This window comes from Stylophora pistillata, chromosome 7 (assembly GCF_964205215.1).
Source record: "Stylophora pistillata chromosome 7, jaStyPist1.2, whole genome shotgun sequence".
NCBI classification, from domain to species: domain Eukaryota; kingdom Metazoa; phylum Cnidaria; class Anthozoa; order Scleractinia; family Pocilloporidae; genus Stylophora; species Stylophora pistillata.
Window position 1 is genome coordinate 1,073,450 of NC_142525.1, and position 27,846 is coordinate 1,101,295.

A 27,846-nucleotide genomic window follows, 5' to 3' on the forward strand; every position below is an offset into this window, starting at 1 on the left:
TCGCAATTTTCCTTTCTTTATATGAAGATTGCCACCGCATGTGTACCTAATCCTCGCGCGGCAACCGTGGCTGTCGCGCACTTATTGAAGAAGCTCTCGCGTATGGATTGAGGCCATCCTCTCACACGCTCGTTCTCGCCAGGTGCGCGCTTACTCGCGATTATCATAATGACGGTAATTAATGAGAAAGGAGAACAGTTTAGAATCTCCACCGGGATTTTTAGACACCGAAATTTGTCAGAAATAAGACTGAACACAACGGCCCTCTCTTTGTCCTTTGATCTCTCTTTGATTTTTGAACATGTACGAAAATTTATTCTTTTTCAGACTGAGTCAAATTGAACTCATACACTGTATCTGTAGACCCTATGATTTATCAATCACTGACTCAATTTTATAAATAATGAGGAATTCTTACTGTCTTATTCTAAATAACAGCTTTGAGTTCTGATAGAATGGGTTGCAAAAAACGCCTTAAATGACATGATAGAGACTATTTCAATTTGTAAAGTACTGGGAGCACTACTGACAAACCCCTCCCCCCCTACTGACAGACCCTCCCCCCTGTTACTCCCAGTACAACCCTATCACTCAAAATTATTTCATTTTATCATTTCATTTCTGACTTTTATAGGAATCTAGAATAACTGAATGTTAATTCTCCTCTCTATCTGCTACACATATCCCTGTAAATAAGTTACAAGAATTTGGAGTTAGATCAAGAGAACAATTTCCACTTGATTAGTTTGAATATTCTCAGTAACCATTTGTTGGCTAATGTATGGATTGTATAGGGAGAAGTTGCATATTAATCACTTCTGGGTGTTAAGGGTAAAAACTTCCAGTACTGGTCAAACCCAAACAACCTCCTTCATTAACTAGATAATGCGGTTTTTTCATTTATGAGAACAAATCTCTTGTGAGTCTTTGAATACATGAGCATTTCACCTTTACCGATGTTGAACCAGAGGCCATAAAGTTGAAGTGAACCTTCATTAAGTTTGTTTCTTACAAATCCATATGATTTTATATTTTGCATTTGTTGAATCACGTTTACCTGCAAAATAAAAAGAAAGGAAAGGAATCACTTGAAATAAATGGCTGACCGATTAACTAATAAGAAACCTGGCCAAAAAAAAAATGACAAATTGATTGACTTAGTTACTGACTCAGTGACCATCTGTCCCAATGACTAATTGTCTAACTGTCTGACTAACTAACTGACTATTTGTCTAACTGTCTGACTGACTGACTTACAAACTGATGGTCTAGTGGTCTTGTAGGCTGACAAACAGAAAGAGTATTGGATTGACCAATGTATAAAGGATCAACAGACAGATTACAGACTAACAGAGTAATGGCTGAATGATTGAGAAAAAGACTAACTGACTAGCTGACTGACTGACTGACTGACTGACAGATTGATCACCTGACTGACTGGCAATTTGACCAATTGACCAACCAACTAACCATCTGGCCAATTAACTGGCAGACCATGAGACTCATTGACTGTCTGACTGACATCAACTGAACGACTGGTACATATAGAGGTGACAAACAAAGAATGCAAGTACCTGCGAAAGCTTATCAACATCAGACATATCCTTTTCTTTATCAAACATTATCTCTAAGTTATCTTTCTCCTTAGAACTGCCATCCATAGGAACCCCAAGCTTCTCAAACTTTGTTAATGATGATTGTGCATACCGTCTGAGCCAACTTGCTACCCAAGAAGTTTCAGAATCTTGCTTCTCTTTGTCTGTGGTGTCATACATGTGGTACAGGCAGTCCATTGCCTATGGTATAAAGAATGCAAGACACTTTTCAGTAATGCAAACAATATGATTAAGGATTCAAATATACTTCCAACTTTCTCATTCCAGAATTTTCTACATCCCTCCCACAGAGGGTATTTCAGCACTTTAACTTCCCCCCCCCCACCCCTGACAAATCCAGTTTTGTCCAATACTAGGTTCCCTAAAGGAGAGGATATAGGGATCATGAGTACACCAGTACAACCATGGCTAGAGACTTGGCCTCAGCTTATTTTCGAGATTTTGCACTTGATACCCTTCCTCCTGAAACATTCTTAGGGTGGTGTGGGTAAACTTGTGAACCAACCTTACAGTCTGAATGTCCACAAACTGCTATGTCTTTGACTCCAGTGGAAACTGCTAACTCCAAAGCTGCTCTTTCTGAAAGCACACTTTGTTGGTTTTCTCCAAACAGCTGATTGTGCGGTACAACATTTCCAGCATTTCTCATGATAAACATATCCCCAGGATCTGCTTGAGTAAAACTGGTCGGACACAAACGGCTGTCCATACAAGTAATTAGGAGCATACGTGGCTAAAAGAGAGAGGATAACGGGTGAAAAAATGGAAATGGATCAAATTTTTTAATCGAACGTGTTGACCGTCACGATCTTTCGTTATAAATTGACTTCGTATACCACAGAAAAACCTTGCTGAAGTGAGCATACCTGGGCTTTATGAGCGAGTTTTTCTAGTTGCGGCAGCATGGAAGGTCGCACAAGATTTCTGAACTTTAAAATACCCTGCAGCAACTTCTCCATCTTCGAAAAAAATAATGTGAACATCATCAGATCAACCGATCGTAGTCGAACGTGTCGACATAAGGAAAAACAAGATTTAAACAAAGCCTTGAATTTATTTCCTAAGGATCAAACAGCACATACCTTGAATTTCAATGAAAACAGCAACGAGGCTCAGGGAAAAGACTTTGAGCTGTGAAAGTTCCAATTTCCTGTCTATACTGTAGCTCCAGCTCTTTAAGTTAACTCGCAGGTACCAGCCAATATCAAATGTGCTAGGCGTTCAGTGATTGTAAAAACTATTTCCAGTAGGAGTAGGGTTAGGAATAGTTGGATTTGATCTAACAGGTGAAAATTTCAGTGCCAAATGACAACCCAAATAAGCCTGGCTTATACTACTCACTTTTGAACCATTGCGTTCGGATACATGCCGAATTTTCAGCTTATCTCGATTAATTGAAGGGTTAGGCGTCTTTAAAGCGTGCATTTTGATCAAAGTCACGCGGGGACAATTTCTGAGTGTGTTTGTACTCGTGTTCCGCTCGTGTTAGAAAATGGGGGAAATAATGCTTCGTTTTGTCTGTCTGTTGAAATAAGTCGGTCGATACAGGTCGAGAAAGGCCCCCTAAGGTCTGGGGGGGGGGGCGGCATCGGCCTGTGCCTTTCCTCACTGACAGCCCCACCTACCCTCCATACCCTCTCATTCTCTAGTATATCACATGGTCCAAGAAGTCAAATATGGCGGGCATTTCAAGTGGACAGCTACTTCGCGTTAAAGAATTGACTCACCTGGGAACAAGTTTGGATGGTAAATCAGTGAGAACGTGGGGAAGGTAATTTTAGTGGAGGTAGTTTCTTATTCCTTTTATTTCCATTCCTAAAAGCAAGGTAAATAAAGTAAAAAGTGTAGATCTCTAGTTCCGATCTAGCGATTGATTCACGTTCGTTGCGACTGCTACAGAAAAGTTTTCGTATATAAATATTGGTCTTGTAACTCTTTGACAAAACTTTTTTCGGAAAATAACTTTTGGGAATGTATTTAAATGAACGGAAAGATTTCCGTATAACCCCATACTTCATTATGCTTGTATAAAAGAAAACAGAGGCAAAACAACGCTTTGTATTTGATTGGTATGGGGTTATACTTAAATCTTTCCGTCTTAAGTCGTGTTTTTTGTAAACAGAGGGGTCAGACTACAAATATATAGCTGAAGTTTCCATGAGTGGCTAGGAGTGTGGGGCTTGGTATTAAGCGAGCTTCATTGTGAGGTATTCCTTTAGAATCCATACTTCGCATTATGGATCTAATTTTGACCTAAATTTAATTACGTGGACTTGCTAACGGACATATTTCTGTACTAATTTGCAGGGCAGTGGCTCACAACATTGCAAGAAGTCAATTAAAAGTGTCAGATGAAGGCATTGAGTTGATCATTGATACTTCCTATGTGGAACCAATTGCTTTTAACAGAGGATCATTGTATCAGTTTATAGGAGAAGTCTATGTCAATGACAACATTATTCTACGAGCAAGAATTGCGACTTGTATTGATGGGATGAACATGGATCTCTTTAATCAAGCTTTAGACATCAGGAGAAAATATTTGAAGGAAGATTTACCATCTGTTTCTTGAGAATATCACAAGCTTGTTTAAACATTGTAATGGTTTCCAGTCAGGAACCAAGTGACCATCACTTTTTTGGCTTGGAAATATTGATTGAAAAAAGAAGTGTTACCAAGCAAATATTTCACTGACTTTTGTAAATTTTGTAAATTATATGTTCTTAAACATTTTCAATCATAAAGCTTACAATAAATTCAATGGAATTGAAAAGATTGAATTATCCATCGTCTGTTCATTGTAGAACACTGCAAAACAGGGAATGGTGTGGCATAAGAATAAAGTTACAGGTAAAAGGTCTCTCCACTTAACTTTTAAACTTTTAGAAGTGATTAACATGTAACTTCTCTCTTTAATATCCAGACACTATCCAACAAACAGGTAAGGAGAATACTCAAACTTATCAGTCAGAAGTAGTTGTCTTGATCTAAGACCAAATTCTTGTCACTTACTTTGAAGGAATTGTGAAGCAGCTACAGGAGTGAATTAACAAATAGATCTTAGGAGTAAAATGTTAACCTAAAACTACAATACTGAAATGAAAGACTAAGTATAAGGAAGGTCTCTTCTGAAAGTTTTCAAGAACTCTTGAAAAGCCATCCTTAAATTTTACCTGTGAGAAAATCTAATAATTGACTATTCAAAAAAATGATAATTACTGAGCTTAACCCCTTAAACTTATGAGTGACCAAGACAGAATTTCTCCTTACAATATATAAATGTCAGGTAGAAAAGAGATGAGAACAGAGAAAAATATAAATTGTGGGATTTTCATTTAATCCAATACCAAACTCTCCAAACTAACCATTGAGGGAACTAGGGGAGGGGCCAGGGGGTTACCCTCCCCCTTTATTTCAGGTAAAAAATAAATTGCAGAAGTAAGAACAGCCAGCAGGTGTACACACATTTAAAAACTGCACACCCCCCCCCCTCCCATTAACTCGAGAACTGTATGGCAGACAGTAGAGAGAATTACAAATAAGATCTCACGACTAAAAGGGTTAAGTTGGTTTTAAGGAAGTAGTTCAGTGAATGCAGTTATTTTTTCTAGTTTATTTATTTATTTATCTATTTATACTATGTGATTTGTAGACCTTTCCACTTTCTTTATTTTGCTGATTACTAATTTTCCAGAGCTTCATGTAAAATTTTCGTTCGACACATTTCACATCTTCCATATCTTTTTAAAAAGTCCTAATGAATTATTGCCATCGTATTTTTTTTGTCTCGTTTAAATTGTTCTACCTCTGTGAGCTGGCAAAATTCCCGCATCCTCTTAGTGAAGTAGCTGAATATTTTTTTTCCTTTGGTGTCACGTAATTTCCAGCGTTGCGTGACGTACCAAGAATAAAACTGTGAGCGAGACTACCGGTACTCATCCTTCGAAATTGTTTTTGTGTAGCCAGGTGATAAATAGAGACAAGAGCATGACGCGTGAACAGAATTTAAACAGGAGATACGGGAGAGCAACTGTAGAGAATTCATCGAATGCCACCCGTCCTGTGTCAAAACCGTACATTCTTGTTGCGATCTCGGCAACTGTGTGTTATTTAAATTCCTTGTTCGGCGAGTTTGTTTACGATGACTTCGAAGTCGTTGAAACGAACGCAGATGTCAGGTAAGAGTTTGTCTGGACTTTTAAGGTTGTTGTTTATCAGAAGTGATATCTTTAAGTTCCGAGATAAAGACACATTTCAGAGTGACCGAAAAAAGGGAAAACGTGTGAAATAATGATAAAAAAAACCTAGCTTCCTATACGAGTAAAATTTTTGATTGTGTTGAAAGCTGAAGCGACAAATAACATAGCTTTGAATCATACGGCCAACTTGAATTATTTTCACCTCAAGGCGAACTTTTCAATCAGCTAAAGTGAGCCATTCTTTTCGATAATCCCCCCGTGTTTATTACAGCAGATTCTGTTGTGATGAAAAAGATTCGTTTTCGCTGCAAATTCGTATTTTATGAAGCTAATACTGCGCAATCTATTCACGACAACCAGGTTGATATCCATTTGGTAATTTAAGTATTAGGGGTTTTCTAACAAACTATTTCTTGTCACTTAATTTGCGGTCACTCATGTATTACATAATATCAGATTGAGAGCGGATCGACAAAATAAGAATTTAGTGAAATACTAGGTTCTAACATGGGAAAGCAAGTCCACAAACTTGACGAGAAACGACTGCTTGCCCATGGCTTTCAAAATAAGAAATGTATATACCTACTTAGCATAAATTAACTTTGACTTAAAGACCGCATGCAAAATTAATAATAAAACGAAATGCAAATTTTTGTTACATGAGAAAGGAAATTAATCAGAGTTGATTTCTAGAAGTGGGTTGAACGTGAAATTCTATGATCGAATACAGCTCTTGGCTCACAGAATGGAACTGAGAAGTACTCAACCCAAATGAGCTCTCTCTTCGAAGTTGAAGGCGTGGAAAAATTTTGCCTGATGTTCACTGATCTGACATTACAAAAATAGATTTCCAAGACAGAGGTTTCTAAATGATCTGTTAGGTCTTATTTCTTGTTTATCTTTCGATAAGAAGCTTAAAGCGTCACGAAACTGCGCAAAAAATACGTAAAGAATAAGGCCATTATTGATAGGTTTGCAAAAAAGTGACTGAAATCTAACGATAACTTTCCAACTGTCAACCGTTGGCCATCATATGTGTTGCCGAAAAGTTTCGTTTTCGAGAAACTTGAAGAAAAACACTTCATTCGTAATAATTGTCATACTGACTCTGGAAAGCTGGTTCACCAACTTAGATCAGACTCCCCATAAAAACCACCTTTCATCTGATGTTTCCAGAACACATTCTCCAATCATGAAAATCGTGATTGCCTTTCATATCATGACGAGAAAAACTTACCGGTTAGAAACTTCAGCTCCTCGCTTACATTTTCACTCTAACGTTAAAGAGTAATTTTTTGCTTTGCAGGCCATCGACGCCAATTTCTAACCTGTTTACAAACGACTTTTGGGGCATTCCGCTGGAAAGAAACGATTCTCACAAATCATATCGCCCTATAACTGTTTTAACATTCCGCTGGAATTTTCTCGCTGGAGGCCTCGATCCAACAGGATACCACGTCATTAATGTAGCTTTACATGGCACTGTCTCGGCACTGTTTTTTCATATATGCACAAGGATTTTAGGTGATTACGGGAATTTTCAAACTGGATCATTGCCTCTTCTATGTGGTATGTTTTTCGCACTTCAACCGATACATACAGAGGCTGTAGCGAATGTCGTGGGTCGCGCAGAAATCCTCTGTGCCTATTTCTATCTCTTGGCCTTGTTGTCGTACATAAACTGCTTTCCTGATGGGACTACAAAGGACAGCAGTAAAAGACCAGCGAAATACTCAAGACTTTGGCTTGTTTCCTGCATCTTTTGGTGCGTGTTATCTCTGTTTAGCAAAGAACAGGGCATCACAGCTCTAGCAGTTTGTATTGCGTACGATTTCATTTTTGTCTGCAAGATTAAAGGGGAACATTTGTTCAAAGTATGTTCTTCACCTACAGTGTTATTAAGGTAATAATCGATCACCAACGATAGGTTTTTGTTACCGATGACTGCCCGTGTCAAAACTGTTATTTATTAAGTTCCGCGGACATTCGCAGAAGTGCAATTTCTGATTGAGTTTCGAAATATTCTAGGATCATGTAGCTCGGCCTTAAGGCTTAGCTTATTCTGGTGGCACAGAGCGAAAAACGGAAGCAATCCTTTACCAACCCCGTAAAATTTTCTCTCTGTGTTACTTTCATTCGCACTAGGAACAAGCCTATCCTCGCTCTGTTTTGGGTTTAGAAAACTCGCACCAACCTCCTATCCAATCACACGTGAAACGGAAGCCATTTGCAAAGTTTTCCCGCGCTTCAGGCAATAAGTTTGTCTTCGCTTTGAGTTCTAATCGGCCGTTTGTGATATCTCCCTTTTTTTCACTTTGCATAGCTTTTGTTTGTTAGACAGTAAAACGATATGTGCTATAAAAAAGAAGTACTTATCAGTGTTAATTTTCCTTCAGTTATAGACAATGGCCGAAATGGGCCGTTCGATTGGTCGAAAGACTTTCCATCCTCGCCTTGGCGTCTGTGATTCTTTTGTATTTGAGAATTGTGATCATCTCTAGAGGTTTTGTACTTTCCTTCACTGAGTCCGACAATCCTACATTGTTTCATCCAGACGTATGGACACGATTTAGAACTTACTCCTATTTGTGCGCGCTGAATGCTCGACTTCTTCTATGTCCAAGTAGTCTGTGTTATGATTGGTCCATGGACAGCATATCCCGGATTGAATCATGGTGGGACATGCGCAATGTGCAAACGCTCGTATTCAGTGGTATACTCGTTTGTTTGTGCTGTTATGGTAAGAATTATTTAATGTCTACACTATGCGCTAAACAATATTATCCAACCGCGCATTTCACTTTGTTCCAGCGAAGAATTTTAAGCAAAGTTGTTTCATTTGACCGTTTCGCGCTTGTTGTAAAATGAGAATTAAAGGTCTTGAAATATGATTCAACAACGTTCGATTGATTAAGTTATAGATATCGACTTATCAGTGACGTGGAAAGAGAGAAAAAAGTTTTGCGTCAGTCTTGACGCCACGAATTTCCTTCTGCATGTTCTCTTACAGGTCTAAAGTCTTCCAGCATGTCTACACCTTCTCATGAAACGACTGGAAAGTCCAAAAAAAGTTATTCAAAGACACTAGATTCTAATGAGAATGACATTCGCTTCAAAGATAATTTCAAGTATGTAAAGTCCCAGCATTGTGGACTAAAAATGGTGAGTTGAGCGCTTTGATCTCTTTAAATAGTGTCTATTTGCATAGAAATAATAGCAGCATAATTAAAGGATCTGGGTCAGAAAGTGTTGGAAGCATTAGAAAGTAAGGGAAAATTTAACCTTGAGGCAGCTTGTACCTGTGCTTGTCTTCTGATTGGTCAGAACGATTTTCGTGACCCAATCAGAAGTTAGAACGTCAGGACATGAGTCGACTTGAACCTCTCCCTTTGCTTGTTTTACTTTATGCAGGAGGAGTTTGAGTCTCTTCAGAGAAGGCGAATTGTGATGTTCTCACTGGCTCTGATGATCATACCATTTCTACCAGCTTCCAATCTCTTCCTGCCCGTTGGGTTTGTTATCGCAGAGAGAATTCTTTACATTCCTAGTATGGGACTCTGCATTCTGGTTCCATTTGGAATCTCAATTTTGTTTGGAAAACAAACAAAAGTAGAAGAAGATTCTTCAACACATGAGGTGAGCCCTTATTTTTGCTCAGAACAAGTTTTGTACCCAGGAGGGCCTTGGGGACGAGGTTGACTCGGTGTCTGTAATAAGTCCGCGCAGCAAATCAAGGTGCCTAAGACCTTTTTAAGTACTTTTTCGTACAAAACAAATGGAATCTTGATTTTTTTTGCGATTTTACCAAATTGATACCAACGATTTTTGGTTCTGCGCAGTATAAATGCACTTAATATGACAGTATTCTTACTTTCCGTTTTTAGAGCCCAAATAAAATTCGTTTCCAAGAAACTTCACCTTCAAGTTGGAGTTTTAGTCTCAGTGCCACTGGTACGGTTCTAACTTACAGTCTTCTGTTGTTGTTCGCTGCAAAGACAGTACACCGCAATTCAGAATGGCTGAACAAAGAGGAGCTGGCCCGATCAGGACTGAAAGTGAACCCCACCAATGCCAAGATTCACGTTATGCTTGGAAATGTTCTGGCAAAGAAGGTTTGTATAGAGAGTTCGTGATTTTGGCAGTAAGAGAGCAATGGAGTCGGCGCGTGGGACTGGGCACTAAATGACCCATTTCCGAACCCAGGCCAACACTCGCTACGTAGTGTTCATGGTACTCTCACAATGCCTCCCTGCCAAGAAAAGTAAGAAAAAATCGTGTATTGTCATCGAAAACTTACGAAATAGTAGAATTTCTCTGATGTGAAATTAACCTTTTTCCTGTGGATTTTTTTCCTCAGGGTCTTATGGCATGTGAAAGATACTACCGTGAGGCCTTGCGCTTGAGACCACATTACGTTGCAGCCTGGGAGAACCTGGGTCTAGTACTCCTGAACACAGGTGAGATGGTAAAACTGATGTCGATCTCAATCTCAATGGCCAATCATAAGACTGGTAAAATCACAAAAAGCCAATGAGAATCAAAATGGGAATAATAAAGCGCGGGAAAACGCCAGAGACCAAGTCTCGACTGGTATGATTCTTATTGGTTGAGAGTGTAGCGCGAGTTTTCTGGACCAATCACAGAGCAGATTAAAGAAAAACTGGTACGGTAATGGATTGCTTTCGACACTCAATTAAAAACAGCACTTAATCCTTATAGAACTGTTCGTTAGTTACATTTTTGTAAAAATTATAAGTTCCTGACTCCTGTGTAGAAAGATTAGCCAGTTTATGGACATACAACCTACATGTCTTCCCAAATCTCATATCTTGGCACAGGTAGAGCACAGGAGGCCGAGAAATGTTACCTTAAAGCACTGTCAATCAAACCAAATAGTGCAGACGGCAATATAAACTTGGCGCACCTGTTAAGAGTGACCAGCAGATGGAAAGAAGCGCATGAACAGTATGTGAAGGCACTGTCCCTCAGACCTAACAACCCACAACTGCATTACTTTCATGGTGTCGTTTTGGAGAAGCTTGGAAAGCGAAAGGTAGGAAAAAAGTGGAAAGGTATCCTCTACTTAGCATCAGCAGGATTTTACGGAGAACCCTAGTTTTTAAAGTACAATTCTCTATTTCCTTCATTCCATAGTTTGCCCTTTCTATTCATTCTTGTTATCACAAACATTTGTTTCTTTCTTGAGTTCAGAGAGCAGAGGAGAAATACCTTAAGACAACAAAATTAACGCCTTCGGATCCAATACCCTTCTTTTCGCTTGGGAAGATGCTCTTGTGGCCGGTTTTGAGGAAAGAGGGGAAAAATGTAACCGAAAAAGTCATTAAAAAGGTAAGGAAACCGTTTGTAAAGTTGGTTTTGTATTTCAAGTTATGGTCTTTTTAGCCGCGATGTGACAGACTATTGTGAGTGTGAAGGAAATCACAAAATATTAGCTTTGTAAGATAGAAAAACTACAAAATGGGATGAAAATACCAACAAGAAACAAGGATTTTTAAGGATGGAGAGGATTGACACGGATTGTTGATGGCAATTGAAAAAGTGAAAAGTAAAGTAGGGCTCGACACTAACGGTAGCCCACTAACCACAGACTAGTAGAAATTCACTTTTGGGTAGTGGTTTTCGATTTCCACTAGCCAGTTTGGCTAGTAAACAAACTGAAATTGTCGTAACATCTAAGTTGTAACTAGCCTGCTGCTAGGCACTTGGTCAGTAAGTTGAAAAGTTAGTGTCGAGCCATGTAAAGTGAAAAGTACAAGGAAATGGCAAGAGCCGTTTTATGTGATGCGCAAAATTACTTTTATTTTATTCACAATTAGTGTGATGGAAAACACAAATATAGGTTCGGTAAGATTGTAAATGCAACCGCAAAACCATTTTTTTTAACCCTTAAGTGAGTTTGCCGTAGCAAGAATTCCTGCTGCTGAAGATAATTTGCTTTCTTTTATGTTCGTGTTTTTTCAGGGAGAAGAGTACCTTCGGAAAGGATTGGCATTGGATCCGCTGGACATCAACAGCCGTCTTCTGCTCGTGCAAGTTCAACTTATGAGGGTAACCCGAGTTGTTATGCTATTTACAATGTTCTCGAATTATGAAAACATCGTCATCAAATTACTATTTAGTTTTATTAACGGTATCTATTATTACTGGGAGAGGCGGCCACAGAATGATTACGCGCCGGAAACCTAATCTAGAGGTCTGGGATCGGGTCATGGTTTGGTCACGTACCAATGGCATCGTGTTTTGTTCTTGGGCAAAACACTTTACTCCCACAATGCCTCTCTCCACCTGGGGGTATTAAGGAAAACTGGTTAAGAACTAGTGTCTCATCCAGGAATAACTAGTTAACTCATACTCCCTTCATATGAAGGAAAAGGTGACAGAGCACAAGGCTTATGACAGATAAATAAAGGCCGATAGTTTCGAAAGAAACTGTTTGGGGCTGCGTCGGTGGGAGTAACGAAATAATTTGGATATATCAACAAAGTTGAAATGGTAAATTGGCCACGGTAACGATTACAAAAGCTGACGTTTCGAGCGTTAGCCCTTCGTCGGAGATAACAGAGCTAACAGATAACCTTATGACAGATAGCCTAACAAGGCGAAGTACGCCGGGTTGATGAAATTGTGGCTACTGATGCAGGGGAAATTAAGACATGAAACAATCGAAACTGATACATTTTCCGATACCATCTTCCTTAAGTTAGGGTTGTAACTCTCCCTCCATTGCTATTGTTGTCGTAATTGAACGAGGCTTATTGCAGTTAACCTAACAAGGCGATGTAAGCTGGGCTGATGAAATTGTGGCTAATGATGAAGGGGAAATTAAGACATGAGATAATCGAAACTGATACATTTTCCGATGCCATCTTCCTTAAGTTAGGGTTGTAGCTCTCCCTCCATTGCTATTGTTGTCGTAATTGAACGAGGCTTATTGCAGTTAACCTAACATGGCGATGTAAGCCGGGCTGATGAAATTGTGGCTACTGATGCAGTGGAAATTAAGACATGAAATAATCGAAACGGATACATTTTCCGATGCCATCTTCCCTAAGTTAGGGTTGTAGCTCTCCCTCCATTGCTGTTGTTGTTGTAATTGTTGTTGTTTTGATGTGTAGAATGGAGTGTACTCTTTTCGACTAAAAAATTTTCCTATCCGACAGGGCGAACTCGATTCCGCTGAAAAAGAAGTCCGTTTTGTTCTAACACATGATGAGTACAACATCAACGCCGAGTACGTTTTAGGAAGGATTTTAGAACTTAAAGGTTTACTCAAACAAGCCAGACATTACTTTCTCGATGTTCTAAAAAAAGATCACTTACATAACGGAGCAATTGCTGCGCTACAACGCATAGCTAAAAAGGTTAAATAGATTGTGCAGTTTACACTATAGCTATAAAAAATAGGTAGTGCCCATTAACTTACTGTAAAAAAATTAATCAGCATAAGTGCATCTTACAAAATCTTGCGTTCAAATTGTGTTTAACGGAGACATTGAAGCTGTTGCCATTTTAAGGAGATGAATAATCATGCCTTGGCAAAAATAGGAATTTCATTGATTTAGAATATGTTTTAATTGACTGTCGTAAAACGAAAACCAAAGTAATCACAACACCCAGTCATAACAAAGGTTATCTTCATCATTGGTCAATGAGGACTCAAGATAAAAAGGCAAGCTGACAAAAGCGCGGGAAAACGCGAGCCACCAAAAGCGCGGGATAACACAGGCAACCAAGTCACGATTGGTTTTCGTTTCGCGCCTGATTGATTTGGAGCATAATTCTGCGAGTTTTCTGAACCAAGCACAGACAGTTTTAAAGCAGAACCAAAACAATCCCAGAATACTTTCGAACCTCAATTGACAATTGCTCTAGTGTGTGAACAGGTTAAGATTACCTAAATATCAGTAATTCGAGTCATGGAGAAGTAAAGTTTGATTTAACCGACACAATACACAGAAATTGAAGGTCGACTCAACATTAAATGTATTTATTTCCTGTACATTGCTTTTAGTATATTTAATTAATTCTTAACTAAATTTGCAATCTAAGTCTATCAATTACACTAAGCTATCTACCAGCATAAGATGTGGAGGATGGTAAAATGCGAGACCCGGGGGATGCCCAGACCTCTGTTTGAAAATCCAAGACCCTTTTGGTGCGCCTCATTCCCATAGTTCCGTGCAGTGCGGGAACATCAATATTTGTTTAAGCTGAGTTTTTTTACTCACACGGACTTCGCCCAAAAGGAGGGACTGTACGTAGTCTAACCGTTACTACACTTAAAGGATTATTAATAGACTTTTGCCTGGCACAGCGGTAATTCCAAACCACCTAAGCTTTCAAGACCCTCAGCTTTGAGAAGAACTCCACGACTTTGAGAAACTAAGGACAGAAGTATGAGAATGTAAGACGCATCACAAGACTTGCGATTTTTTCATGGAACCATTCGCCATTCCTGATATGAGAGAAATTCTAACGAATTACCAGATGCTGAGCGAGGCTCGTCCGTAAGCTAGAGCGGGGCTTCTTTTCTAAATTTGCAAAATAGATGCACTACAAATGCTGGATTCACATCAAACTTTTGAATTTCATAAACGTAAATGCTAATGAATATAATTTTATCAGAAGAACATTTGGTGACGTCGTTTAGAACGAAGACAAATTTAGTCAATTCCATTTTACCCTTAAAAAAAAAACATATCGACTAACGTCTATGGAATTTTTTTGCTGTTCGAATGTCAAGATCATTTTCCAAAACTTTCAAGATTCACACAACAAAAACATGGCAAATTCCAAGAACAGAAAGTTTTCAGAACGACTTTTAAAATGCGTCGTGCACGTACAATAAGTATATTTACATGTCCCATTTGTCAGGGAGACTATCACCTTGGAATGTTTGGGAAAATTCAAATATAATTTAAATTTTTCTAAGTACTGTGCCTTGAATGAGTGAGAGTCGAAGAATAATTGGCGAGAAAGATATCCCTTTTTCAGTTTACCTAAAATCTCGTACTTCAAAGCTATTTTTGGGTCATGGTCAGGGTCATGGTCAGGGTCATGGTCAGGATCATGGTGAGGGTCATGGTCAGGGTCATGGTCATGGTCAGGGTCGGGGTCATGATGAGGGTCAGGGTCATGGTCAGGGTCAGGGTCATGGTCAGGATCATGGTGAGGGTCATGGTCATGGTCATGGTCATGGTCAGGGTCATGGTCAGGGTCATGGTCAGGGTCATGGTCAGGGTCATGATGAGGGTCAGGGTCATGGTCAGGGTCATGATGAGGGTCAGGGTCATGGTCAGGGTCAGGGTCATGGTCAGGATCATGGTGAGGGTCATGGTCATGGTCATGGTCAGGGTCATGGTCAGGGTCAGGGTCAGGGTCAGGGTCAGGGTCATGATGAGGGTCAGGGTCATGGTCAGGGTCAGGGTCAGGGTCATGATGAGGGTCAGGGTCATGGTCAGGGTCATGGTCAGGATCATGGTGAGGGTCATGGTCAGGGTCAGGGTCAGGGTCATGATGAGGGTCAGGGTCATGGTCAGGGTCATGGTCAGGGTCAGGGTCATGGTGAAATCTGTTCTGTTCTCTCTGCATATGCGTAAGGACATGAGAAGCTCGACAAATAAGAGATTTTTTTGTCAACTGAAAGATATCGTTCAGGAACTTTTCTCCGTATTTGCTGAATAAATAATCCAGTAAGCTACTATAAAGAGTCCGTAAGCCAAAGGAAAGAGAACACGTGACCAAGCGTCTATTCCATTGGCTGTAACTTTACATCGCCAGCGACATTTTTTCGAGCGGTGAGAAGGTTCTAGGACATGTGACAGATCACGCGATGAATCTTTGCGATCACGTGGGGCGTGTTCATCAATGGTACCGTTGCTCATTGGTTCATTTATTTTGTGAACGTCAGCATTGTTGTTCTCAATATTACTCACAGTACCGTCGTGGGAGACGCCATTTTGCATATGATGTTCATCTTTCCCGTCGCGTTCGTAAGACAAATTGCGGAAGTTTAGCATAACAACGTCTGGGTTCTGTTGTAGAGATAAAAGTACAGTCATTTTTCGAAACGGAAAAAAAAATAAAGAAGTAAAGCTTAACAATTTTTGAAAAAAATTGAGCGTGACCATTCACAAACTGCACGGAGGTCTTTCATCTCTGGGAAACACAAAAGATGACGGGAAATTATTTAACGGGTATCACGTGCATCAGAAACTTACGGCCAGGAAAAAACGCGGGAAAACTGGTGTGCTGCCTCGGGTGAAAAGAGCGGGAAATGACGTAACTTGCGGGAGAACAAGTATTACACTTTCGCGTAATGAGAGCTCTTGATATTAAGACTTTTATAAGTACCGTTTTTATTCATCATGCTATACTATTTCATGCTCATGAATGGAAGATAAGGACTTGCCACAGTATATTTATTTTTCGTTGTTCTTGATTCCTTTTGTTCCTTCTCACGCATACTTGTATAGTTAACAACCGCAAACTCCACCAGTGCAACAAAGACAGAAGCGAATGAAACAATCATAAACAGATCTACAGCTTTTATGTACGGTACACTCGGCAGAGAAGACTGGACACCAAATAGCAGTGTTGTCATGGCGAGCACAGTGGTAATGCCAAGCGCCGTTCTAGCGGGAATCGACTGGTTGTCAATCCAGAAAGAGATCTGAATAATAATGATAGTAATAACGATAATAATAATTTTTAAAATTAATAATAATCAAACTTTATTAACACACAAAGCAACTAACTATTTACAAGTTAAAAATAAAAAAACCACCTAATAGTAGTTCCGATTTCAATTAAAATCCTATTTACAATCTAATCCTTTTCATCATCATCAATATTAGTATTGCCGATGCTAAAATAAAAATGCGTCTTTATTGTTAAAGAGATAAAATTACACTAGCCCTAAAATATAATCATAATAATTTAATAAATTCACAAAAAGGTAGAAACAATGATAATAATAATAATAATGATAATAACAATAGTAACATTTTAAAACCGCCTCCCGGTTAGCTCAATGGATAGAGCGCTGGACTGTGGTGCGGGAGGTCGAGGGTTCGAGCCCCGGCTGGACCAACACTCAAGGTCTTAAAATAATTGAGAAGAATTTGCTACCTTTCTACAACATCAAGAAATGGTTAGATATTCTAGACTTCTCGGATAGGGACGAATAAATAGAGGTCCCGTCTCTTGCAGGGTTGGGGCAGGAGACGTTAATTTCCCACACACGAGATTACTGTGTGATGGATGTCCTCCCCTGGGGTGGGATGGGTGGGTTAGGACAGCAGGTCCACATCAGCTATTACAGCTGCCAAATTAATCAACCTGCTTAAACAAATAAATGAACTTCAACTTCAAATAGTATATTTAAAAAGTATATTTTCTGTAAATTTATAAACAGAGCTAGCTATGGTTCGCTGCTTAGCTTTAGTGTTTTTTTTTTTTAACCTGGCATCCAGATGTGTACAACTGCCGCAATACTGGTAATAATGGTAACAACATTATTCAGATTAGAATTACCCTTTTCCAATCATTTTGGCAGTGCTTTTTTTTTTTTTTTAAAAAAAATTTAAAACACGTTTATTTAACAATAACAATAACAATCAATCCTGAATCCCCTAGCTCCGCAGATAGCAGTGCTAATCGAGGCGGGCCAGGATAATCAGTAAAAGAAGAGGAAAATACACACAATTAAAACACAATAATTAAGTGAATACAAAATGACATAAATACATAATTTTTAAGTGAATACATTTAAGTGAATACATTTAAGTGAATACATTTAAGTGAATACATTCTAAGTGAATACATAAGATAAAATGGATAAGGTAAGGTGGGCGAGACAAAGGTGATAGCTACTAAGAGTATTTATTAACTTTAGGGATTATCGATTCTAAATCTTCATAGGAGTCTTCTAATTTTAATATATTGAACAAGATCGTACGAATTTTTCTTTTAAAGATGAATTTTGGTGGTGTTCGGAGCTTACTTGGTATCTCATTCCACAGTTTTGCACCGACTCTTGAAAACGATTTTCGTTCAATTTCAAGTTTGGATTTTTTAATGTAAAAGTTGTTGGAGGCTGAAGATCGCGTATTATATGAATGAATTTTTGCAGTAGGTGTTTGGTTTAGTAAATAGGCGTTGCCTATGATGACAGATATAATCTAATTAACACAACTCGTGATTGACATTAATTCCTCACAATGATTTTAAAGTGTTAGCTTGTTGTGATTTAAACCAGTTTTTCAGAAGAATCAGTAAGTGAGAGAAGTTGATTTTTGTATCTGTTCGCTTACCCGAATCTGCTAACCTGAAGTGAGAAACCTGTTTTTACGACCCGCCACAGAAGTAAGTTTCCAGTCATGTTTTCTTGAATTTTGCCATGAAATGAAAACTAAATTTGCGTTTTCTGATTTCGAATTACAAATGTATTTCTCTTATATCGAATAATCATTAAAGTTTGGATAATATTATACGATTTGTGGTGGTCGTCTGAGCTGACCAGTTCCGAGTAAGGAAACAGTAGGGATGAACAAATCCTTCAATTCAGTGAAGGAATAACATCATTATTTACATCATGCATTGTCTCAGCTAGCAATTTATAATACATAAAGTGAATAGGTAAAGTCTTGCAGTGCTGACTCGAGACTTAGGTATTTACTACTAAAGCCACGTTGTCGGAATCAATATTTTTCTCATGATGATAATTTTTGATGGGAAATTTTGGCTTCATTCGGTAAAGGTTCTGTGGTGATCATCGGGAATACCGCGTGAATCATAAGCTATCTATGTACCAGTCTTGCTCATCTTCATCCCCCATCCCTCCCCACCCTCAGAAAAAGAGGTACCAACACCGCCCTCTTGTCAATGTCACCCCTCCCCCCTTCTCCATATCCTTTTGTCGCTCAGGACGAGACGAAAGCCAGAATAATTTGGAGAGGAGGGGGTCGAGGTTCATGTCAGTGACATTGAAAGTTTAACGTTAATAGCATTACTCACCCATGAGAGAACCACGATCATCGCGCTCGGCAAGTAGATTTGAATAAGGTAATACATAGATCTTCGTTGAAAATTCAATTCCATTTTTAGACCAGAAAACAGCCCTAAGACAAACACAGCATTCTGAATTATAGAAAAGAAATCTTAAAAAATACAATTGAGCTTTTCATTCGTTGCTGGCACTTTATGATCCTGTGCATACCTTGTATATATTTTGTGTATGTTTCGTGCATATGTAAAGAGACTAAGAGAATATCTGTCACATAACCTTAGAGGAAACTTTCTTTTACGTACACAGTAGACTGATAACAGAAGTCAGTTAATAGAAATCGACTGCCTTTGACAATGTCTTACCTGTTTTATACATCGTAGCGGATTCGAATATTCTTATAGGACCAATATCAAACTCTGATGTAGTAAGTCCTGGATCTTTTTCCACTGCTTCACTGCTGTCCAACGAAACCCACTTATAAACCACATCTTTAGTGGTGAATCCAACTTTTGAGATAATGAATGAATAGAAATTGATAAGTACAGTATAGGAATAACGCTTTTCGATTGATTGGGGTCATCACGACTGCCAATTAGAAGGAAGGAAGATACGCTCAAGAGCCAATAAGAATCCAAGGTAAACAACTGCCTAAAGCACGGGAAAACACAGGCGACCAAGTCATGATTGGTTTTATATTTTAATCTCATTGGTTGAGAGAGTAGCATGAGTTTTCTGGACTAATCACAGAACGAAGTAAAGCAACACCGATGCTCTAATGAGATCGGGAATAAGAATTGGTCTTAGCATATAAAGATATGGATTGTAAACTTACAGCTCTCTAAAGTTAAGTTGCACTTCTGGACATCAAACGGAAAGTTTCTTAAATCCATGTAGCAGTCCATCGTGAGCGTATTTCTAATGATAAGAACAAGTTAAAAAACGGTTTGGAGCATATTCACCCTTCAAATGTTGGGGAAATCTTGTGTAAAAAGGACTCGGAGCATTCTCGTCAATGAACCACAAACGTCGGCAATTTTCGGAAGGGATCGGTAGGTCCATTGGGATCAACGGGTTCATCTGTTGTGCAGTAATTTCCATATTTATTGCACCACCAATCAGAGCTCAACGTAATCATGATTAAACAAAATGGCCTTAATCGCTCGAAAATACCAATGAACAAGTAAATTTGAATTAGCGCAATTTTTTCCAAACAATCTCAGAGAGAAATAGAACAAAACCAATACAATACTTATTACTTCACACAAAATGTTTTCTCCGCTTACTTGGTGATCACAAGTACTGATCCATCAGGAAAAATCCGTACAAAAAAATTGGCATCTGTACTCGCACTGGCTCCCTTCTTGTTGACAAAATAGGTCTGGGGAAGCCAAAGCTGTTCCAGGATTGCTCCTCCCAAAGTGATTTTTTCTTCATGGAAATGGTTCTTATAAGCCAACCGGGAATCCTGCCATTGCTGTCTGAAGTAAAACGACAATTGGAAATCCTAAAACATTAGAAGAAAACATTTTGATGTTACGATGGCGATCGTTTTCTGTCTGTGTAAACTGTGGGTCGGGAGGGTGAGATACGTAAGGGAAAAATTAGACCGCTCGCGAGACTACCCACGTAGTCTCCAAAGTTAAAAATTCCAGAATTCTTTGAACTGAAAAACACTCTTATAATATACTAAAGTCAGTTCAAATCGACATATTCGATGCGCGAATCCATAATTGAAAATTAATATAATAAATCCTAAAACGACATTTCGCTTAAAGTTTGAAAGTGGTCCTTTAAAACACAAACACTCTGTCAAAACAAAATATTTGTTAAAAGAAATTTGGCAGATTTTAAGCCAGATATGGAATTTTAGAAAGCTTTATCGCCTGATGTTCTTCGATTTTCAAAACTTTACCGTGTTTCTCCTCTTACCATATCACGAACTTGAAAATTCCCAATGGACAAAATGTACATACTGACTTGGACTTCTGTAGGATTCCCTCCTATAGCAAAACACATCAACATAGTTTTGACGATACAAAAAAGGAGAGGGGGGTCTGGTGTAGCTTTCTACAGAGAGACCCATTACGTCACTTGTGAGTGAAACTTCGTGGCCCCTCCCCCCCCAGAAAATTTCCTGAGATTGTAGGATAGCCTTTTATTAGCATAGTTGTCTTGCTTATAAAACTGACACAGTTTGCTATCCTCTCGTTGCATTGCATGCCAGTAATGCCACTCATAATCGCGGTTTACATCTCGTACCCAGATCTCTCACTTTATAAGGACACGCGTGAGACCTGGGTACAAAATTATAGTTCCCACATATCGTTGTGCCATGTCATATCAGAGGAAAAGGATTGGTTGGTCCCAAAACTAGACCTGTGACATTTGCCTCATCAGCGCTACTTACTTCCTCCGTGCTCAACTCTCACACGTGAATCGTAGCACTGCAACATTTGCTGAAGAAGCTCTCCAAGGTTAGTCGTGTGCCATGATTCATTCTTGAAGTATTGTGGATGCCCTTGATCGCGGCGGAAGCAATATTCTGGTGTCCTGGAGTACCAGACAAAAAAAAAAAAAACACAGATGAAAAAATTCAATTAAATACGTGTTAATCCTACTAGTAGGTAGGTAACTTTATTTCAACTCGGGTTGTTTGAGGCTGATTAGGCCCCTAGCAATACTTAACAATTATTCGCCGAAGGCGAGGTGAATATCGTCGAATAATCCCCGAGACGAAGTCGAGGGGATTATTCGACAATATTTACCAAACCTGAGGCGAATAATTGTTTTAGTGTAATTTCAGAGCTGAGCAACAGAGAAATTTCTAAAATCATAACATTTTAGTGACATTTATTAACATTTTATTGTAACATTTTATATAAACCGCGTGGAGCGGTTTATATAGCGTCATATAAGGAACTGTTCGACCAATCAGATTACTGGAAACTCTTTGCTCAGCTCTGAAATTATACTAAATGCTAATATGCCGAGCAAAGTATAAAAATATATCTATATATATATATAAAAATCAATTAATAACTAACATTCTAAAAATCTTAAGATCATTACATTACAAATTTAACTCTCTAATAGCATTCTTAAATTCCTTAAGGGTTGCCATTGAACGTAATTCATCCGGTAAAGAGTTCCACACTTTGGCACCAATAAAAGTTGTAGATTTTAAGCCGAAGTTTATCTTTTCTTATATAGGACAACAAGCTTGTTGGTGCCTCTCAAGCGCTTCTTATTATTACGTACGACGAACAAGTCACTTATATATCCAGGTAACATACCATTTACAGCTTTAAAAATTAATATGGCAATGTCCTGTAGACGACGATTGGACAAAGTTAAGCCGTAGTTATCACCATAAAGGGGCACCCATTTGTTGCAGACACACTTTAGAGCTCTCTGGCATTAAGCCTTTCCAGCTTCTGCTTTTCAGACTCATTGCAATTATGCCAAATCGCAGAACAGTAAGTGAAATAAGACATTACATACGAGTTGTAGAGGCGCATCTTCGAATGTTTATAAAATCTCTCGTTTTGGTTACTCAGAACTTTGGTGAGAGGATCTGGGTCGAGCCTCAGTTAGGTTCCTAATGGTGTGTTCAACAGGTCTCCAACCTCGTTCCCAGCGTCTCTCTTCTTTCCACCCCTCTCTCGCTTCAGGCGGCGCGAAAATAAGAGACCATGGGAATAAGGTTGCCTGGGGAACAAATGGGTACCGGGGAAACTAACACGACGATGATGCCGGGGGGAGGGGGCAAGGGGAGGAGGGAATAAACTATCTCTTTAGAGGGACAATGGCACTATCAATGGCAAGGAATATTTTTGACAATAATTGAATTAATCAGTCTAGAAAAAAGGAGTACTTTACTTCGCTATTGTCTCGGCATTTGTCATCCACAGGAAGCGAAATGCCAAAAGGAAAACAACACTGCTGGCTACTTCATTCAGACTCGTAAAAACTGCCATGAACCTCGTTAATGAGCTGAAATGATATAAAACGTGAAGGTAAACCACAGAAAAAAACAGTTAAACAATGTGTAAGGGTGAGCATTGTTAGAAAAAACATAAGTGCTCAGTTTGAACTGAAGCATAAAAGTAACTTTAACTTTTTTTCAAGATGACAACTGTTGTAATCTACATAATTTGGATATATCAACAAAGTTCAAATGGTAAATTGGCCACCGTAACGATTACAAAAGCTGACGTTTCGAGCGTTAGCCCTTCGTCGGAGCGAATAGAGGAATTGTGGGTTGTGTGTGCTTTTAAAGGCAGAAAATGGAGCTACGTTATTGGTGGGAACATGGCAACGAGAAAAACACGATTTGTTCTCGTTGCCATGTTCCCACCAATAACGTAGCTCCATTTTCTGCCTTTAAAAGCACACACAACCCACAATTCCTCTATTCGCTCCGACGAAGAGCTAACGCTCGAAACGTCAGCTTTTGTAATCGTTACGGTGGCCAATTTACTATTTCAACTTTGTTGATATATCCAAATTCTTTCGTTATCCCCCACCGACGCAGCCTCAAACAGTTTCTTTAGAAACAATCAGCCTTTATTCTGTCGTCATCATCATCATCAACATGTTTATTTGTTCAAGCAGGTTGAATTTATTGGCAACTGTATAAGCTGATGTGGACCTGCTGTTTTCCCACCCAACCCACCCCAGGGGAGGACATCCAGCACACAGTAATCTCGTGCGTGGGAAATTAACGTCTCTTAACCCTTACCCTTTTTAAGAGACGGGACCTCCGGCTTTACGTCCTATCCGAGAAGACGAAACAATGTGAGTGAAGTGTCTTGCTTAAGGACTCAACGTTAAGCCCCAGCCAGGACTTGAACCCGGGCCGTTTAACCCAGAGTCCAGCGCACTGACCACTGGACTACTCACGCCTCACAATTGCAATCTACAACCCACCGGCAGTTAAGAACTAGGTGGTTCAACTCAGTATTCTCTTATCTTAAAGCTTAAGAAAGAGACAAAGTTGCCAGAGACCCATTAACAGTGAAGCCTGTACTAAGCTGACGCCGCAGGATTCTTGCTAGAACCCACCTATTACAGGTTGCCTACCTAAATAACAGGTTTATAAAATGGCAGAAACGGACTAATTCATTGTTATACTTAGAACAGAGCTCTAAAGTAGATAATCAACCAAATTTCGAATCTGACCATTTCAGGAATAAAATATTGCAGAGTAAATTGTGTCATCTTTAAAATTGTAATCGGTTGATATTGGGTCTCAAATCTCTCGTTACGCTCTCAAATTCATACAAATTGTCACGGTAACCAAAGCGCTTTTTTCTTTTTCGATGTCCACTTCTCCTTAGAGGGGGTGTTTGTTGAATCCAGGTAACATGATGAACTATTTGAGTTTGAACTTCTGTGATTACCGGGTGTACTTTTGTTTCAAGAACGATCTTCATATAAATCAATCGGTGGCGAGCCGAAAGGTGGCCATGACAAAAATAATAATTTCAAAATTGATGAAAGTGCGTCGACAATCACGGCTGAATCAAATTGTTACGTCGCAGTCTACGGCACTTTTATTTCCACCCGTAATTTGATTTGCGCATTGTCGTTTGTTTGTCCTACGTTTGTTCCGGCACTAGTATAAAGAAGCGTAAACTGAAGCTTACCGTGTGCGCATTTTGGTGAAGGGCTATATAGTTTTATCCGAAGTTCCTTCATGTTGGTCAAGTACTTTTCTTGTAGATTTAAATGCGTCATTCTTCCCTAGAATGGAGGAACATTAACAAAGAAAATAAATTCAGAGGGAAAGTGCAAATGGCAACACTTACGGTGACATTTCACTCACATAATTGAATTATGCCCATCACTTAATTAGTCATGATCTTAAGAGACTGTTTAGTAAATAATAAATAACAAAATTTCTGATTCTGACGGGTTCTCTGGCCAAAAGAAAAAACTCGGATCTGTCGAATTTTCACCGCTTATATTCAATCCATGTATCTTGCCTTCTTTCATCCATTTCGCTCTGCGATATTTACCTAAGCTTACACAAGAACATTTTCTTTAAAATGGGTTATGTAATGGCTTTATCACACCAGTTCAATTTTCGCCATATTAAGTTGTTAATGTTATTATTTTTGAAAAACTTGCGGTACCTGTAGCGGTGAACCAAACCATTTCAAGTGTACATCACGCATAAATTGAAATATATTTCGTTTTCGGGAATTGTTGCCACATTTAAATTTCACATATTGATATAGCATTAAAAATTATGATTTAACAATTTAACATCAACGATATAGCTGACATCGGCATCAAGGTTCTTACTCAATATTCCTTGTGCCGCTTAAACGAATCTCTTTTTTAAATGAATAACACATCCTTCAAGGTGGAGTTGAATCTCCAGGAGTCCTTGAATAAAATTCCAGTTGAGAAAATTCCACTCTTCATCTTTTTTAACTTCTTTTTTTCTCCTAAAAACCGTTTTTATTCTTATTCGCTTCCCCAGAATCATTTCTCTTTAAACACGAAGGCGCGCTATATGAGGAAGTCTTCCATGGGAAGACCTAGGCTCATTTGTCACTCAACGTTGACGTGTGCGGGTCAAATTCAAATGCTGCTAGACGAACAAAAAGAGCTAATGAGATATCTATTGTTTACTTCCACCAGCATAGTGGCATGAGGTAACGTGCGAACCACCCACATCGATCTCAAATTTACCGCCACAAATAAAGACAGTTTCCATTGGAGAAAGGAAATACAAATCTCAAAAATTCTTGTATTGTGATGAAGACATAGAACAATTTTGAGGAATGCGCCCGCTTTTCACTGCTTTGGAGTAGCTGTAGCTCAAGCTGACTTGACTCTAAGAGTTCTACATCACACGACGGTTGATTGACAAATGGTCCATTGGGACCGAAGGCTCCTTTTATAGCGCGCCTTCGTGTTTACGGTGAAGATGTGTGCCAAGCGATGCGTAACTCGGTAATTGTTAACTCATAGGAAAAAACAATACATACTTTATTGATTCAATTTGTTCTGTTCTCAAAAATATGGTCGCAATATTTAGCAAGATTTCTTTGGAAAAGACTTAAAGTGTAAGTTACTGTAAAGCCAAAACTGTAGCCAACAATTCTAACCAATCAAAATGAGTCGATGTGGACGTAAGAACAGCCAATCATATTTCGAGTGTAGGGAAGGGCGCCAAACATGCGCTTGGGGAACAAAGGTGCCGTTTTTCGATGTCCTCATTGGTCAAATAAGCAAAACTGATTTGTATGTGTCTCAAATTTGATTAAAAACAAGAAGTACGGCTATGGTGAAAACGCATTAGACTTGTGATATCCTTTTCGATCCGTCAACAAAATAAAAACTTCTCTCTTCCAGGTCAATGGTTTATAAGAACAGATATATGAATTAAATAATTAGGATTTTATTCAAATTGCATTTAAATTTATCCATAACGTTGTACATATTAATTTTTAATGTGCTTTACGGCCATCAAAAAGGCATCAAAATTATGAACATCAATATAAAACAGAATGGCTTTTTTTTGTTGCCCTTCCAGATCTAACGCAGTAGTCAAGAAACTCTAAGAATATAATTCTGTCTCCACAGTCAATAGAATGATGGCAAGATATCATTGTGGCTTTTCCTCGCGTGGCTGCGAAAAGACAATAACTTAACTGCAACATAAATTTTATTCACACATCATACTTGAAGCACTTATATAACACTTTCTAGATGATGTGCTTCGATCTCAGCCGTTAGCTTGTTAGAGGAATACTTCGGCGAAAAAAAAATGTACAAATGAGTAAGTGACTGAAAATGTTGCGAAGGAGCTTTGCAAAATATGAAGCAATCAAAGATTTTCGAGCGGGTTGACCGAATGTGGATGTTGTTAGGAGCTAGATCTAAAAATTAAATTAACAAAAAAGATTGATATATATCGTACAGATACACAACTTGAATGAAAACGGTTTGAGAAAAAAAGAGACCTTTTCTAACTGAGCTAAATCTAAATTGTTGTTTTCGGGAGAGGGATCTGAATTCGAAAACAAAATCAGTTTCGCTGAATCAAAGGTGTAGACGCCTAGCTAAATCGCGAAACAGAATCACCTATGGATGCATTAGGCGAGAAAGTTTGCCAATCGCTTTCGAGGTACATTATATTAGGTAAAAAGAAAACATCGATAATTTACCTGTTAAGATGGCAACTTTTCAACGTTTTCACAGTGCGACAACTGAGTCAAACTCGAAACACAGGCAAGATTTCTTTTGTCCCGGGACTTATCAAGTCAAGACTTATTCAAAACTGGAAAAAGCAAATCTTGTTAGGCAGCTTGTCAAATCTTGTTGGGCAGTTTTTCAGATAGTACAAATTACAACTGACTCCAGTTCCAGTACCTGATAAAGTAGGGATGACAGAATTTCTCATTTCAGGTCCACAAATCCATGTTTTCGCTTCGTTTGATGTTCGATTTCCAGTGGAGCTATTTATGTTAGAACTTTTGTATCTCATATCGATCAGCAATGAAAATGCAAATATTTTTCATTGGTATTGTCTTAGCAGAGAACACGTGCCGTTAGTGGCGATCGTTATTGGTTTCTGGCCGAGTTAAGGCGACCCTATTAATCACGAGAAGTGAGAAGTAATAGGAAATACTAATGACTATATTCCGGGATCACCATGTATCCTTAGAAAACTTTGATTGACGGCTATAAATACTATCAATTTCAATCACCAATTTTTCGATATCACTTCGAATCAGCTGTATACGCCAACGACACATCAGGTTTCCTTTTTTGACTTAGTATAAAATTTACAATTTTGGCCAGCTCTACAGTTTCAAATTGGTCATGAATCTCTATTATGTAATATTCATTTTGTAAATTATTTATCTGTGTAAACGTCAACGTCGTGACGTCATAAAAAAATCCGGCTGACATTCAATGTAATACGTATGATGCATGTAATATTTAATCATGACGTCATGTCGGCTATTAAGGGCGATAGTCA

General features: G+C 38.7%; 4 protein-coding genes across 8 annotated transcripts; 2 read left to right on the forward strand and 2 right to left on the reverse strand.

Moving 5' to 3' along the window:
• Nucleotides 1–261: 261 nt before the first annotated feature.
• Nucleotides 262–3,891, reverse strand: LOC111328454 (beta carbonic anhydrase 1). Of its 2 annotated transcripts, none has more exons than XM_022932889.2 (5): nucleotides 3,344–3,891; nucleotides 2,483–2,575; nucleotides 2,122–2,349; nucleotides 1,575–1,796; nucleotides 262–1,057 (listed from the first exon to the last, which is right to left on the reverse strand). In XM_022932889.2, the coding sequence occupies exons 2-5, from the start codon at nucleotides 2,573–2,575 to the stop codon at nucleotides 875–877; spliced, it is 726 nt and encodes a 241-aa protein (XP_022788624.1). In that variant the 5' UTR covers nucleotides 3,344–3,891; the 3' UTR covers nucleotides 262–874. The 2 variants fall into 2 exon arrangements, with proteins under 2 accessions (XP_022788624.1, XP_022788623.1); XM_022932888.2 differs by lacking the exon at nucleotides 3,344–3,891 and adding an exon at nucleotides 2,699–2,839.
• Nucleotides 3,167–4,392, forward strand: LOC111328455 (uncharacterized). Its single transcript, XM_022932890.2, has 2 exons — nucleotides 3,167–3,387; nucleotides 3,924–4,392. The coding sequence occupies exons 1-2, from the start codon at nucleotides 3,293–3,295 to the stop codon at nucleotides 4,186–4,188; spliced, it is 360 nt and encodes a 119-aa protein (XP_022788625.2). The 5' UTR covers nucleotides 3,167–3,292; the 3' UTR covers nucleotides 4,189–4,392.
• Nucleotides 4,393–5,575: 1,183 nt separating this feature from the next.
• On the forward strand, nucleotides 5,576–13,835 carry LOC111328498 (protein O-mannosyl-transferase TMTC4). 2 transcript variants are annotated; one of them, XM_022932940.2, is made up of 11 exons: nucleotides 5,576–5,794; nucleotides 7,122–7,718; nucleotides 8,212–8,555; nucleotides 8,826–8,977; nucleotides 9,227–9,451; nucleotides 9,700–9,927; nucleotides 10,173–10,272; nucleotides 10,654–10,868; nucleotides 11,027–11,164; nucleotides 11,798–11,884; nucleotides 12,997–13,835. In XM_022932940.2, the coding sequence occupies exons 1-11, from the start codon at nucleotides 5,604–5,606 to the stop codon at nucleotides 13,204–13,206; spliced, it is 2,487 nt and encodes an 828-aa protein (XP_022788675.2). In that variant the 5' UTR covers nucleotides 5,576–5,603; the 3' UTR covers nucleotides 13,207–13,835. The 2 variants fall into 2 exon arrangements, 1 of the variants encoding a protein (XP_022788675.2); XR_015989303.1 differs by lacking the exon at nucleotides 12,997–13,835 and having other exon boundaries at nucleotides 11,022–11,164.
• A 1,654-nt stretch (nucleotides 13,836–15,489) lies between these two features.
• LOC111328466 (glycine receptor subunit alpha-4) lies at nucleotides 15,490–27,348 on the reverse strand. Of its 3 annotated transcripts, XM_088726797.1 has the most exons (12): nucleotides 27,234–27,339; nucleotides 27,029–27,141; nucleotides 24,494–24,590; nucleotides 22,725–22,838; nucleotides 21,253–21,395; nucleotides 20,775–20,845; nucleotides 20,129–20,349; nucleotides 19,678–19,760; nucleotides 19,208–19,351; nucleotides 18,854–18,957; nucleotides 16,248–16,508; nucleotides 15,490–15,870 (listed from the first exon to the last, which is right to left on the reverse strand). In XM_088726797.1, exons 3-12 carry the CDS (start codon nucleotides 24,502–24,504, stop codon nucleotides 15,490–15,492), a joined length of 1,533 nt encoding a protein of 510 aa, XP_088582923.1. In that variant the 5' UTR covers nucleotides 24,505–24,590; nucleotides 27,029–27,141; nucleotides 27,234–27,339. The 3 variants fall into 3 exon arrangements, with proteins under 3 accessions (XP_088582923.1, XP_022788639.2, XP_088582924.1); XM_022932904.2 differs by lacking the exon at nucleotides 27,029–27,141 and having other exon boundaries at nucleotides 27,234–27,348; XM_088726798.1 differs by lacking the exons at nucleotides 27,029–27,141; nucleotides 27,234–27,339 and adding an exon at nucleotides 23,587–23,823 and having other exon boundaries at nucleotides 24,494–24,686.
• Nucleotides 27,349–27,846: the final 498 nt, after the last annotated feature.

Bases quoted from the DNA above. Each gene is read 5' to 3' on its own strand.
- LOC111328498 (XM_022932940.2), top strand. From the start codon at position 5,604: ATGACGCGTGAACAGAATTTAAACAGGAGATACGGGAGAGCAACTGTA. The intron at 9,928-10,172 runs GTTTGTATAGAG...TTTTTTCCTCAG, and splicing joins GAAATGTTCTGGCAAAGAAG to GGTCTTATGGCATGTGAAAG. The intron at 10,273-10,653 runs GTGAGATGGTAA...ATCTTGGCACAG, and splicing joins TCTAGTACTCCTGAACACAG to GTAGAGCACAGGAGGCCGAG.
- LOC111328455 (XM_022932890.2), top strand. From the start codon at position 3,293: ATGGCGGGCATTTCAAGTGGACAGCTACTTCGCGTTAAAGAATTGACT. The intron at 3,388-3,923 runs GTAATTTTAGTG...ACTAATTTGCAG, and splicing joins TCAGTGAGAACGTGGGGAAG to GGCAGTGGCTCACAACATTG.
- LOC111328466 (XM_022932904.2), bottom strand. The intron at 20,846-21,252 runs GTAAGTAGCGCT...GTTTTGCTATAG, and splicing joins GAGAGTTGAGCACGGAGGAA to GAGGGAATCCTACAGAAGTC. The intron at 19,761-20,128 runs GTAAGCGGAGAA...TCTTATCATTAG, and splicing joins TCAGTACTTGTGATCACCAA to AAATACGCTCACGATGGACT.
- LOC111328454 (XM_022932889.2), bottom strand. From the start codon at position 2,575: ATGGAGAAGTTGCTGCAGGGTATTTTAAAGTTCAGAAATCTTGTGCGA. The intron at 2,350-2,482 runs GTATGCTCACTT...TCTCTCTTTTAG, and splicing joins AACTCGCTCATAAAGCCCAG to CCACGTATGCTCCTAATTAC. The intron at 1,797-2,121 runs GTTGGTTCACAA...TTTATACCATAG, and splicing joins GTGGACATTCAGACTGTAAG to GCAATGGACTGCCTGTACCA.